Raw genomic sequence first — 15,200 nt, forward strand, 5'->3', positions numbered from 1 at the left:
TGAGGCAGTTGCTCGCCGGCCATTGGACGGCCACTCACAGAGGCTCACGACAGCCTATGCCGTTGCTGGCAACTCACAGCAGCCCAGCTCCAGGTTGAGCTGTTGTTCACCATCTTAGGTGTAGAGGGTACACCGTCACTGGCCCTCATGTGGGATCTGAACCGGGGCCCTGCTGCTCAGAGCTGGCATCCCAAGCCAACTCCTAACCAATGCGCCACTTGGCTGGCCCAATTTTGTGTCTTTTAATATGTGATCCATATACATATCAAAATTGAGTTGGATCTGATTAAAAGGATTAGTTTTTTCTTTGTTTATTGATTGTATGATTTAATAGATACTAAACTAAACTCTGATTGTCTCCCATGATTTTATTATAAAATTTTTCAAACATATGTAAAAGTTGAAAGAATTTTACCGTTAATATCCATGAGCTGACCAACTAGATTCTATAATTAACATTTTACTGCATTTGTTTTATCATATCTCTCTCCATCCTTTTATCCATCTATTAGTTCATCTTAGTTTTATTTTTTTAATGCATCTCAATCTAAGTTGCAAACATCAGTATACATTTCAGCATGTACATCACTGGGAGCTTGTCAAAATGTGTTTTGTTACATAAACTCTGTTCTTTTAGCAATATGTTATTTAAAAACTTTTTTTTTTTTTTACTTATTACTTTTACAGATATTATTTTCCTTTCAGGATGTTGTCTAAATTTCTTAAAGAATTTAAGGCCAGTTCGTAATTATTTGACATACACAAGTCAAATATCATTGATTCCTAATGTACATTTGGACTTATGTTTGAAAATAAGTTTTATTTTTTAGGGATCTCTTAAACACTTCAAACAAAGGGTAGACCATTACCTGTTAAAGTCTAGCTATCAGCATTCTCTCAAGGATCCTCCCCTCAACTCTTCGTCAACTTTGTACTCCATGCTGGCAATAAAAACAGCATGCAAAGGACCAAAGTTAACAGAACGTCCCCATTCCCTCGCACAACAATAGTTATTATCTGCTGTACCTACCAAGGGCAGACAAGTTTACTCCTTTATTTCTATGTAACTCTTGCTAAAATGGGAGGAATTTTTCTGTTTTGTTTTAAACGAAGAGCAACAACTGACAATCATGTGCATTAATAAAATGCTTAATTTTATTGCCTTATTTCAATATTTATCAGTGGCTCCCAGGTATCACAAACATTGGTGTTCATATTATATTGTGTTACATTTAGTGGATGTTTTTGTTTGGTTTTGAGGTCTGTTTTTCACTGTTGTGATGTGATACTTCAGCTTCTGACCTTTTCATAGGCCAGTTTTTGTGAGTGATAAAATATTTATATTAGATCTTGATGGTGCATAATTGTATTGAATACTTGAATGATGCATGTCCAATAAATAACAGTGCTGTTATTTTTTAATTTGTTAGGGACTCATCTATTTTATAATATAATAGGAAATGCTTATTTTCATCCTAAGTGCATCATATAGAACAGTAACACCAAAATTCATCCTGTTTTCTTAAGAAAGTATGTCAATATGCTTTATACTCTCCTCAAGTAATCTATACTATGTTACTTGTTGTAAATAATATAAAAATTGATTCAGTTTTAAGTTGTTTTTTTCTTTGTTCTCAGACAGCAAATCGAAAGGCCTCCAGTGGATAATAGATACAACCATAGCTTATCCCAAAGCTGAACCCATAGATATTCAAACCTGGATCCTTGGATACAGAAAACCAAGAGTCACACATGTACATTACAGGTAAGAATTCTACATTAGGACTAAGCGTATCTCCAACATGAAGTACTATCTCAGGACAGTGTGAATGTTTTAATATTAAATTTTTATTGATAGTGAATATAATTGACTAAACTAATTCTTAGGCTGAATTTTTAACATGAAAATATCATTTGAAGTAGTATTTTCACTGAGTGATAAAGGTCTCTAAAAATGACATTCTAGAGACACTGTGATTACTTAATTGTCTGAAACTCTTGTAAAAGTAATCAACTTAAAGGGCAAACATCAAGGATAAATATATATTCATTTGGATTAAGTAGACTTGTATTAATAGAAATAGAATTTGTTTTTAAAACATTAAGTCATGTAAGATTTTCTATGATTAAACTGATAATTTAGCTATGACTACACGTTAAATTTTTAATATTTTAATGTGGCTGTCATTTGCATAAACAACAGCAGAAACGTTTATTGAATATTCTGTGCTAGTTTTTGAGATTTTTTTAAAAGAGCTTTATGTAAAGATATAGGGTATTATACAAGGTGTGATAAAAAATACGGTAAATGTTTAAATAAAAAAGGTTATTACAGTAAAAGACAAATTGCCATTAATTCCCCTCAGAATATCCCTCCTCGCTTCAAACATACTTATCCCATCGTTCTTGCCACTTTCTGAAGCAGTTCTGAAAATCATTTTTTGGGAGTGTCTTTAGTTGTGCTGTGGTGGCTGCCTCCATGATCTAAAGCATGTTGACTTTGGGGAAGAGCCAGAAGTCACAGGGATGGTGCCAGATCTGGTGAATAAGATGGATGAGGACAAACTGTAATGTTTTTGTTTTTTCAAATATATATTTTTTTAAACTTTATTGGGGAACAGTGTGTTTTTTCCAGGACACATCAGCTCCAAGTCAAGTTGTCCTTTAATCTTAGTTGTGGAGGGTGCAGCTCAGCTCCAAGTCCAGTTGCTGTTTTCAATCTAGTTGCAGGGGACACAGCCCACCATCCCATGCGGGAGTCGAACTAGCAACCTTGTTGTTAAGAGCACACGCTCTAACCAACTGAGCCATCCGGCCGCCCACCGGCAGCTCAGCTGCAGCTCAGCTCAACTCGTTGTCATCAGTCTAGTTGTGGAGGGCGCAGCTCATTGGCTCGTGTGGGAATCAAACTGGCAATCCTGTTGCTCAGAGAGCACGTGCTATATCCAACTGAGCCACCCGGCCGCCCCTGTAATGTTTTTATTTGACAGAAATTGCTGTATACCAGAAGGGATAACAGAGCGTTGTCATGATGGAGGATGATTTATGGCACACTTGAAAACACACCTTCTCTCAGCCGTGGCTCACACCCGACTGACTGCACCCAACAAGTTGAAACTTGTTACACACTGTTAGTAAATTTCAACGTACCGCTTTCCGTATTGAAGATCCTTGCCTTTCTGTTGGATGGCACTTGGCAGCAGCATTCACCATATTTTTTGGTCACAAAGGCTCGGTGTCACACATCGCTTCTGGTACGACAATTTCTGTCAAATAAAAAATTACGGTGTGTCCTCATCTACCTTATTTACCGGATCTGGCACTGTACCGTGTGACTTCTGGCTCTTCCCCAAAGTCAAAATGACCATGAAAGGAAAACGTTTTGAATCGATTCAGGACATCGAAATAGCCACAACAGCACAACTGAAGACACTCATGAAAGAGGACTTCCAGAACTGCTTCAGAAAGTGGCAAGAACGATAGGATAAGTGTGTTCAAAGCGAGGGGGAGTATTTTGAGGGGGATTAATGGCAATGTATCTCTTATTGTAATAATTGTTTTTTTAATTTGAACATTCACCGTATTTTGTGATCACACCTCATATCAAAGCATTATGCTAATAAATAAGGCCTGAACAGATTTGATCACTGTTTAAGCCATTTATCTTTATTTTCTGATCAAAGGTCTCAACCAGTAGCAGCTACATTATAAAGTGAACTTAGTCCCAAGGTAGGTCACAATTATCAACAAAGCCCTCAATTCAAGAGGAAAAGTACATTACAGACCCTTTGATAGTGGATTGTTAGCATGTTTTCATATATGTAAACCATCAGAGTTTTACAAATATAAGGACAGAGTTGGAATAATTTGAAACTTAAATTTTAAAACTTAAAATTAAATATTATAGTTTGGGTTTTTGATGTGAGGGATGACTATAAAATTACAGTTGATTCTACCGTGTGACTTACATTGCTAAATTATGAAGTTCATGTATAAGGTAAGAAAATAATTCCTGATGACTGTTCTGACTCCATTCCATATATGTTGTCCATTTTACTTAAATTATTGAGCACTTACTATGTACAAAACAATGTGGTAGGCCCTGGAAAAATTTCTCCAGGAACAGTGTATTTTCATATATGTGAAACATCTAGCTTTCAGTTAAGTTTTTAAATTATAATGCCGAGGAATTCTAATGCCCAGGAATATGTAGCTGTTGCATGTTTTGGACATGTATAGATTGTATCTGCATTGGATATTTGTAGATCTTCCTAGCAAACAAAAAGAGCTGAGTGAGACAAGGAAGAAAACATCAAATTATATAGGTAGTCTATTATAGTTTACCTTACTTTTTCCTTTTTAATCAACAAATAGAAGAAATTTTAGTGTGTAGTTATTCAGAAAAAAAATGAATGGTATAATAAAGGATCTTAGAAATTGAAAAAATGTTCATTTTTAGCAAAATTATTTTAACAGGAACAAATGCAAGGCTCTTAAATTCACTTGAAGAAGAGATTCTTAACCCTGGGTCTCATTGATGGACCTCAGAAAATTTTTTTAGCTCAATCTCTATACAAAATTTTGTGTATGTTTGCAGTTTTCTAGAGAAGATTCATAGCTTTCACGCTTTCTCAAAATAGAATAAAGATTTTTATTTAAAAAAATTTTTATTATATTTTTTAGCTAAGCCATCTCAGCTCAGGCCCATGTGGGAATCGAACCGGCGACCCTGTTGCTCAGAGCTCGCAGTCTTGAGCAAGCTCTTAACCAACTGAGCCACTCGGCTGGCCCTAGACTAAAGATTTTTAAAAAGATTAAGGACCCCTGATTTAGAGATCAAAACCAAATAGTAGATAGAAGATGAGGAATGGTTAGTTCGATACTGAAAAATACTTCAATAATAAAATAGAAGCGTCTCAGAAATATATTTCTTTATAGAAACTTTATTACCCGACATAGAAATAACAAAGAAAAAATTCTGTGTTAGATTAGCAGAGATTAAATTATTTAGAATCATATCCCAAATATTTAATTAACACAGTGTACAAATTATGCGCAGTTATTTATTTACACACACACACACACACACACACACACGCGCGCACACAGAGGAATCTTGGAACATGTGAAGAGGTACGCTGTTCTTTTCTTCCCAGTAATTTAAGAGTCTCATGCTCTACCGACTGAGCTAGCCGGGCACTCATCTTCCCAGTAACTTAATAGACATCATTCTCTAACCAATGTTAGGAAAGGAGAAGGGCAAACGAAAGGGCCAAGAGAAAACAGAGGTGTCTTGGTGTCGAGATAGTTTTGACGATTTGTAAGAAGCCTGTGAGAAAGGATGTGGGCCATGTTCTTAGCAACTCCCAGGAGTAAAACTCTCTCAGCCATAGACTGACTAGGTCTCCTTATGTATTGTTCTAGGCCACCAGGACACCCTGGGCAACCGAGGAAAAAAGATAGTTTTTGGCTGGTTTTGTTCTTTTTTTCCCCCACTTCCCAGCTTTCTCAGTTCCAAAATAACCTGTTTATTGCTTAGCCTGGATTTTTGCTGGCAGGAATAACATCATTAAAATTAAATTTAAACAAAATGGCACTCTTTATCCTTTTCTTTTTTTCTTTTTTTTTTTTTTCTGTTCTCAGAGAGATTGGTTTTTGTTCAGACTCCAATTGTTTGGTTATATTTAAAAGTGTTTAAATAAGGATGAACTGTTTTAAATAAGAATAAGAGATTTAAAACGCAACATTAGAAATCCTATATATACAAATGTGAATAATATAAATGATGGGTTAGATCTTTCTCTCTTTTAATGCGGGGAGGTTGGTAAGAAGAACTACATGGCATTAACTGCCTAAAGTGGGAGTGAATGCCCAGAGAGGTAAGAAAAGGTGATCTGGAAACTATAAGAAAAATATAGTTGTGCCTAATTTGGCTTACTTATTTTCTTCTATAGGCAGATTTTAAAAACTATTCATGAATGTATTTTTTTCCTGCAGCTAAGCATAATTTATCCAGAACATTACAACTAACCCATATGGTGCAAGCCAATTTTGCTTCACATGATGTAGAAAGTATTTGCTTTCTTCTTAACCCCAGCTGACCTTTTTTAAAAAACCAAAGCAGCTCTCATTCTTCGAGAATTTAGTTGAAGTGATGACTCAGTCACTCTGTGTAGCTGGGTGTGTTAGTACTCTTGCTGTTTTTTTCTGTATAATCTAGAGGAGCATACACGTGAGTCAACAAGGCGTTAGTTCATTCTGCTCAGCATTCATTAGATCCCACTTCAAATATTGCATGTATTATAATTTCTCTATTTTAAAAGAAATAATACACTTAGTAGAAGGTTATGAAAAGAGCTAATACAAGCCCTAGAATACTAGTACCAATTAAAAGGCAGCCATGTTAAATGAAAGCAAAGCAAATTTAGGGTGGTAGTCATTTAATGAAATATAATTCTAAGAGAAACTCCAAGTTGAAGTTACAAACATGTTAAGAAGTTTAACAATTCATACTTATTTGTAAGAAGTAACTTTAATCACATTTTAGGTAAATTTAGGTGAATTTCATGGAGGGCAGTAACTGTGTGATGCATCTTGGTGCCTGCTGAGAACCACAGGATGTGTGCCCTGGATGGCCGGGGCACTCTTATTATGCTATAATGTTCCTAGCCATTAAAATTCACTTGGGAAGCAATAAAATTGGCACAATTTATTTAACATTAATCAGTGGTTGGGCTGTTTTTTATTTCCTTAATACATTTCTTTTCTATTCTTGGAAATTATTGGCAAGGCGACCACGTAAATTCTGCTGCCTGTTCTGTACCTCCTTGGAACATGCTGTGACAGGTGCTGGAGGTCTTTGAGCAAGAAAGGCGCTTTCCCTACAGAGTGGCGCCAGTCATACTGTATCAGTAACATTAAGTGCTTAGAAAACATTTAGTCTTTATTTAAATAGGAAAAGAATCATGTTCTAGATTTTAAGTTTCTGTATGATGCTTAGGAAACAGCATAAGAAGCAATAGTTTATTTTAAGTGTTTTAAAATAAATTATTTTATTTTAATAGCAGTTTTCTACATTGTCAGTTCACTTCGTACTTCTTAGGCTTATGTTGATTTTTAGGATTTTTAGGATTTTTAGGATTTCTGGAACAGATGAACCCTAAATGCACATGCTACTATCTGCTGTAAAATACTACATAAGTGAGAAAGTAAAACTTTGTGACATGGCCATATCCTAGCTCATGTCTTACAAATAGGCAGTGTTGTTATCTTTCAAAAGTCAAAGTTTTACTCAAGTGTTTGGAGCTTATTCCTTAGAAAATTGGTGGTAAATGGTGATTAAGTACTCAGGCCACTTTACTAATTAAACCAAATATACACATAGCTCCTCAGGCGGCCCTTCTGGGACCTTGATGGCCAGAGATTGCCTGGGACTGCATCATTTGAGCACCAAATGATATACTGATAAAGAAGTATTATAGAACTACAAAGCACCTTACAAGTATAAAGTACTATTATTAAGATATAGAAACTGTGCATAGATGATGGCTAAGTCCAGTATTAGTACATTAACATTCCCCATAGATTGGCTGTAAGCCACTTACTACTTTAAAAGAAAAGATTTCTTATTCCTTACTTCCCAATATTACATATTGTTTAACGAGGGAAATATTTTTGATTAGTTTGCATACAACTACATTATAGATCTTTTTCAAAAGTAAAGTTTGTTTTAAAAGAGAAACTAAAGGCTTAACTCTGAGAAACATTTGAAGGGAACAACTTTTCTCTCCCTCTCCCCTTTATATTCCTGTCGCACTGGAAGGCAGTTTATTCCTATTAAATAAGTAATGGGCACAGTGTGCCACTGTTAAGGAGTTAACAGGAAAGAAACATGATTAGATTTTAATCACAGGGATGCAATGTTTGTAAGGATAAAAGCAAAAGTAACACCTGTCCTTAATGTAAATGCCTGAGTCACTCCAAATTAGAACAGTGAGTTAGAGAAGCTGATTGTCATGTGCAGAAGGAGTTTATATTTTCATTTTTAAAATCTTGAGAAAAGATATAACCATAAATATAGTAGCATAATAGATTACCAAAAGCAGAGGTGTTGCTTTCACGTCTAACTTGGTTGGGACTTTGGTTACTTTGGAGAAGGCATCCAATCAGAGACTTTGGGCAAGAGCTTATTTTCTTTATTTTTTTTTGGTGGGGGGGGGTGGGAATTAATTCAGAAAAGGAATATTTAATATTAAGAAAATATGCTCACTAGTGAGAATGTACAGATGTTAACATTTTGACATATTTGCCTCAGGCCTTTTTTTTAATAAAAGAAATAAAGCATTTCTAGTGAAGTTAGCTTTCCATTGTTCTTCCCAATTCCATAACCCTTCCCTCCCACCCTCAAAGCCCCGACCGTCATAAATGTGGTGTGTATCTTTCCCATCCTTGTAGTTTTATTACACAGATACATTTATAATATACAACATTGTTTTGTATGTTTTAAACAATATGTATAACCATATATGGTGTATCATTTTGCAGCATGTATTTTTCCACTCTATATTATTTTCCAGATCTTTTTATTTTTATGTTTATGGCTCCCTTTCATTCACTTGAACTATTAACACTATTTAAATATTCTATTCCCATCATATGATTGTCACTCATTATCTATTCATTCTCTTATTGTTTTCTCAGTCTTTTTGCTATTACAGTAAACAATGTTGCAGTGAACATTCTTATACACATTCCACTAAGCATATGCTTATAAGTGAGAGTTAAAGTAAGGTATGCATGTGCCCAGCAGTGGAATTGCTAGATCATAGAGTGTGTGAGCTTTCACCTTACTGGGTATGGTCAGGTAGTTCTCAACGTGGTTGTGTCAGGTTACAGTCTTATTAGCAGTATAGAAGAGGTCACCTCTTCGTACATCTACATCAAAGCCAATCACCTTTGATTTTTGTAAATCTGATTGGTTTGAAATGGTATATCACTATTTAAGCCTCAGGTATCATATTTATGAAATAGATATGATAATCCTGCAAATTGAAATGACTGCTATTGAAATGCACTGCTAAAAAACATGATTCAGGTGAAGGCAGCATCTTTATCTAAAACTTCCATCACGACTGGAAATCTTAATGATTTACTCATTGATGTCCATCCTCCCTGTCTAGAATGTAACCTCCATCAGAGCAGATACCTCACCTGTCTCGTTCACAATTATAACCCTAGAACAATGCTGGCATATAGTAGAAATGCAATACTTATTGAATCTGTGAATGCTAATGTTCATGCTTTCTAGACATGCACTGACCTGCTATAGCAGCAGTTAGCCACATGTGGCTGTTGAGCACTTAAAGTGGGGCTAGTCTGATTTGAGATGTTCTGTAAGTGTAAAATACACACTGGATTTCAGGGACTAGCAGGAAAAAGGAACATAGAGTATCTCATTAATAATTTTTGTTAATGACATGTTGAAATGATATTTTAGATATGGGAGGATAGAAAGATTAAATTAACTTAATACTATTAGAGAAATAATGCAAGGCCAAGAAGCCCCATGATCTGCTATCTCAAGCTGGAGAACCAAGAAAGCCAGTGGTATAATTTAGTCTGAGTCCCAAGGTCTGAGAAGGGGGGGGGGGGGAGGAGAAGGAGCGATGGTGTAAGTACCTATCTGAGTCTGAAAGCCCAAGGGCCACGAACACCAATGGTCGGGCAGGAGAAGATGGATGTCTTAGCTCAAGAAGAGAAAGCGGGTTTGTCCTTCTTCCACCTTTTTGTTCTATTCAGGCCCTCAAAGGATTGGATGATGCCCACTGCATTGGTGAAGGTGATCCTACTCAGTCTGCTGATTCCAGTGCTAATTTTCCAGAGATACCCTCACAGACACATCCAGAAATAATAATTTACCAGCTATCTGGGCATCCCTTAGCCCAGTCAAGTTGACACATAAAGTTAATCATCACAATAGTTGACATAGGAAACCCAAGAAACTGAGTTCACCATCTATTTATAGAGTTCAGCAATCTTAACATAAAACCCTTTATCCTGGCAATAAATTGAAAATGTAATTAAAAAAAATACTAGTCTTAGAAGCAAGAAGATTATAAAGTACCTACTAATAAAACTTAACAAAAAAAGTATAAGACTTTTATGAACAAAAATATAAAACTTCACTGAAGAACATAGAAGACCTTGAATAAGTGGAAAGAGATACTGTGTTCATAAAGGGGAAGACTCAAAATTGTAAAGATGTCAGTTCTCCCAAATTAATCGATAAAGTTAGCATAATTCCAATTACCTTATATCCACGAGAATTTAGAATCAGAATCCAGGAGGGTTTTTCTGGTAACTTGACAAAAATGGTTCTAAAACTCACTTGAGTAATGATAAGTGAATAGCTAAGATAGTTTTGAAGATGAACAAAATAGAGAAATTCTTCCTACCAGATATTAAGGCTTAGCATAATTAGAACAGTGTAAACTGAGGGCAGGGCCAGATCAATGGAACTATTAGAAAATCAAGATTTATCTGGGAACTTGTATATGGGTGAGGAGGCATCACATATAAGTGGGGAAAGAATGAACTATTCAGTAAATGAAATGGTTTGAGGCCATTGGTTCTACATATGAGGGAAAATAGAATTCAAATGTTACTCCCTACCATAGCCTAAAATAAATTCCAGATGGAGTTTTATCTGAACATCAATAATGAGACTCTAAAGTATTGAAAGAAAATACAGGAAACTTAATGTCCCCACAGGAGGGGAGGCCTTCCCTTTAAGACACAAAAATGATGTCATAAATCATGAAGGAAAAATATAAATTTGACTGCATCTAAAACTGGAGTATGCAAAAAAGACCGTGAACAAAGTTAAGGAGTTTGAAATGCACATAACAAGGATTATTGAGTATATATGTAAAAAGCTTCTATAGATCAATAATAATTTTTAAAACCCAATAGAAAATGGACAAAGGCGTCATTATTCATAGAAACCAAAATATATGAAAGGATGAGGGAAATGCAAAATAGGACAAAATAGTGGTTTGCTCATCATTATCAAGCATTGGTGAGGTGGTAGAGAACATAACACAAATTGGTGAAATTTGAAGAACAAGTTGACAGTATCTGAAGTCCTCTATGACATAGCAGTACTACTTGGGACTACGTATTCTACAGAAGGACTGGGATCATTGTGCAGCATTTTTTGTGAGCATAAAACATTGGAAACAAATATCCGTCAGTAGAGAAATGGCTAAATAAAATGTACCTTCTTTATACTAAACACAATTTTGTATCTAACTGCTTGACATCTTCACTAGGATGTCTAACAGTCATCTCAAAAACTAAACTGGATTTTCCTAAAAATGTATACTCCTCATAGCCTTCCCCATCTAATTATTATTATTATTATTTATTATTATTATTATTATTATTTTATTGGGGAACACTGTTTTTCCCAGGACCCATCAGCTCCAAGTCAAGTAGTTGTTTCAGTCTAGTTGTGGAGGGCGCAGCTCAGTGGCCCATGTGGGGATCGAACTGGCAATCTTGATGTTATGAGCACTGCGCTCTAACCAGCTGAGCTAGCTGGCTGCCCCTTTCCCATCTAATTATTGATGGTAACTTGCATCCTGCCAGTTTCTCACATCAGAAACCTTGGAGTCATCCTTGGCTCCTTTCTCACTCACATCTCACATCTATTCAGCCAGGAAGAAAGCCCTTCGGACCCCACATTCAGATTTATATCCTGGATCTGACCGCTTTCTCCTTGGTCCTGTCCACCATCACCTCTACCCAGCTCCTAGATCACTACATAACTTCCTAACTGCTCACCCTGTTTCTACCCTTGTCCCTCTGAGTGTCTATTTCCAACATAGTATCCAGAGTGGTCTTTTTAAGATCTAAGTCAGGTCATGTCAATCTTAGGTTCAGAATCCCGTGACAGTTTTGCCCATCTGAGAAAGCCAGGAGCCTTCCACTGGTGTCTGAGGCCCAGCCTGACCTGCTCCCTCTGTCCCGCCTCGTCTCCTGCGTCCCCTTCCTCACTCCCTTGGCTGCAGTGGCCTCCTTGCTGTCCTTGAATGTGCCAAGTATGTTCCCACCTCAGGGTCTTCGTTCTAGCTGTTTCCTCCTCAGAGAATCTGCCCTTGGAAATCTGCAATGCACGACAGTGGAGTCAAGATGCTTTTCTAATTATATTTCTTATAGTTAGTAGTTCTAAAGGTGATAATTCAAAGCCTGTCCCATAGAGATAAAATAATGTCATTTCTTAAATACTAGAGTTAAGTTGTGAAAAACACAAGCAAGAAATCATATACCATATTTCATCAGTTAAGATACGTAATTTTTACATAGTAACATCTCTGTAATTAGGAGGCATCTTCAAAGCAGTATAATAAAGCATTATTATTTTATTGGCTATTTAGCATGCAGCACCTCAAACAAAAGTCCAAAAAGTAACGCTGCCTTCCCCCGCAAAAGGCTGCACAGTGACTGCTTTATAATTGGTATTCAACTGTTGACAGTTAATGCCTCTGGGGAAGGGGTCTTATTTCTCATTGTACTATTTGGGTTATTTTTTTTAATGATGTGACTGTATTCTTCAATTAAAAAAAGAAATTGAATTTTGGTTTAATAATTTGAATAATTACAGCAAAAGCATTTTCATCAGATAGTTTTAAGAATTTAATAGGTTCACGTTTAAAATGCATACCATTTAATAGACACTACATAGACTTCACCCCTTTAAATCAAGGATATTGAAATATCAAATTATATAAATAGCCTAAGAGATTTTCATATTCTAGTGTTTTATCCATAATTTATTTTTTAAATTGATTTTTAATTAAAGTATAGTTGACATACAATATTAGTTTCAGGTATATAATATTGTCATTTGACATTGATATACCTTATGATGGGCTCACCCCGATAAGTCTAATAATCATCTGTCACCATACAGTTATTATGATATTATTGACTGTTTTCCCTATGCTGTACTTTACATCCCATGACTTCTTTATAACTGGAAGTTTGAACCGCTTATTCTCTTTCACCTTTTTCATTCATTTCCCCCTCCCCTCTGGCAACCATTAGTTTGTTCTCTGTATCAATAACGAGTCTGTTTCTGTTTTGTTTATTCGTTTGTTTTATTTTTTCAACTTCCACATACAGGTGAAATTATACAGTATTTTTCTCTGACTTATTTCACTCAACGTAATACTCTCAAGGTCCATCCTGTTCTGTCCATAATTTAAAAGTGAGCTTTAAGAGGCTTAAATTTCTATAATAATACTTTTTATGGTACAAAAGTTAGAATAAAATACAATAAAGTTAATATAGTAAAAATCACTTATTCAACATAATGGGGACCAAGTTTTAGGTCACCTTTTCCCAGTAACTGTGAGTAAGTAAAGTGATTCACACCTAAGCAGTACACACATTAATGGTACACACTTAATGATACATGTTTAGAAGTTTACCAGTCCAGCGCCAGCCCCAAAATTACTCATCTGGGAGTGAGGTCATAAGATTGCTTACTAAAAGCAGCTTTTTTCTTTATCCTTAGCAGAAGGAAACTGTGTCCTATCTTTAATTTTTCTTATGCTAGGGCTTTTCTCTATTATTGCTTATAATTATTGCTCATTTCACCCCTACTCCTGCTGTGTAATAATTTGCTTCTTATTCCTGCCTGCTTTTCTTATCATCTCTTGTTTTCTTGCTTTGCCTCTGTGTCTTAGCTTTTTTCTGGAAAAGGCTGGACATTTTAGTCATTTGACACTATGCAGAGCTTCCAGTTGGAAAATGGAAGATTATACATTAAATGTAATCTTCAAGTTTTTAGTTCTGCTTGGCTGTTTTTATTAATGTTCACCACCTACAAGTTCTTTTTTCTTCTCTGCACCAGCTTTCCCCCCCCCTTTTCTTTAAAAAAATAAAACATTTTAGTTTGGCATCATTCAGGATGCTGGAGGCATGAAATAAGTGGTTTAATTGAGGTTGACAATATTGTGGATTGAATTGTGTATTTCTATAATGAAGCTGAAGATTTGAAAGAGGTGACTCATCATTTAAAATAAGATAAAATCTCCATCCTCTAGTTAGAAGATCTGCTTAATTTCTTCTCCAATATTTATCAGAAGTTAAACATAAAAGAAATTTTTTTATTGGAAATGAAGAGCCCTCTCCCCACCTTCTTGGCCCTCTGGGGTTCACCATGTCTTTTTCACTTGTAGATCTCTTCAAGATCAAGCACAATGACTACCCTTGGTGTTCAAAAAAAATACTTTTTGTTTTCTGACTTAATTTAGTTTTGTTGGGAATATTATGTCTTCCAAATTAAAAAATTCTTGGAATTTAAATTTTAATTGAATAATGGTTAAGCATAACTCTCATTGATGATTACTATTGAGACTTGAATTGAACCTGAGAAGTGGAAGGGTCTTTTTGTCTAACCTTTCATTTGATATTTGATCATATATGTGCATACATACATATATGTGTGGATATATATATGCGTACACACACACACACACACACACACACACACACACAATCTCTGAGAGACTGACAGATGATATAAATACAGACTTTCTCCAGGATGTAGTTTTAGTCCTCTTTTCCTGTGGAGGCTGAGTTCCTTATAGAAATGGCTCCTCTATAAAAGCACCTCTAGCTGTCTTTCTCCCAAGTTCCAAATCCCTTATTTAGCTTCCTTTCCTCCACCTGGATACCTTGTTGCTTCTTCACACCTATTATTTCTAAAACTGAACTCATTTTTTTTCACACAAACTTGTTTCTCCTGGCTTTCCAGGTATGATTTATGTTAACATCATTCTGCCTTCACCTAAAATGAAAATTTTCGAGTTCCTTTGATTCTTCTACTTTTTAATTTTATCCTATCTCTCAAATTTAGCTGCCAGTTTCTATGAAAGCTCCCTCAGCTATGTATGAGGCTCAGGCCTTGTTACCTCTTACCTGAAGTATATTTGCCTATTAATGTTACTCTTTATTTCCCTACTTCAGTCTGTCTTGTTTATTTTACTCTTATACTCCTCTTCCTAAAGCAGCGGTTCTCAACCTTCCTAATGCCATGACCCCTTAATACAGTTCCTCATGTTGTGGTGACCCCCAACCATAAAATTATTTTCGTTGCTACTCTATAACTGTAATTTTGCTACTGTTATGAA

The 15,200-nt window shown here is 35.6% G+C and overlaps 1 protein-coding gene across 2 annotated transcripts in view; it reads left to right on the top strand.

The window, feature by feature from the left end:
• Nucleotides 1–15,200, top strand: part of LPGAT1 (lysophosphatidylglycerol acyltransferase 1) — a 64,406-nt gene that overhangs the window by 36,633 nt on the left and 12,573 nt on the right. For both annotated transcript variants that reach the window (XM_019635542.1, XM_019635543.1), the window contains one exon: nt 1,639–1,765. In XM_019635542.1, the coding sequence (XP_019491087.1) occupies nt 1,639–1,765 (127 nt within the window). The remainder of the gene's footprint in view (nt 1–1,638; nt 1,766–15,200) is intronic.

The sequence above is a fragment of the Hipposideros armiger genome, unplaced genomic scaffold, assembly GCF_001890085.2.
Source record: "Hipposideros armiger isolate ML-2016 unplaced genomic scaffold, ASM189008v1 scaffold_22, whole genome shotgun sequence".
Taxonomy (NCBI): Eukaryota; Metazoa; Chordata; class Mammalia; order Chiroptera; family Hipposideridae; genus Hipposideros; species Hipposideros armiger.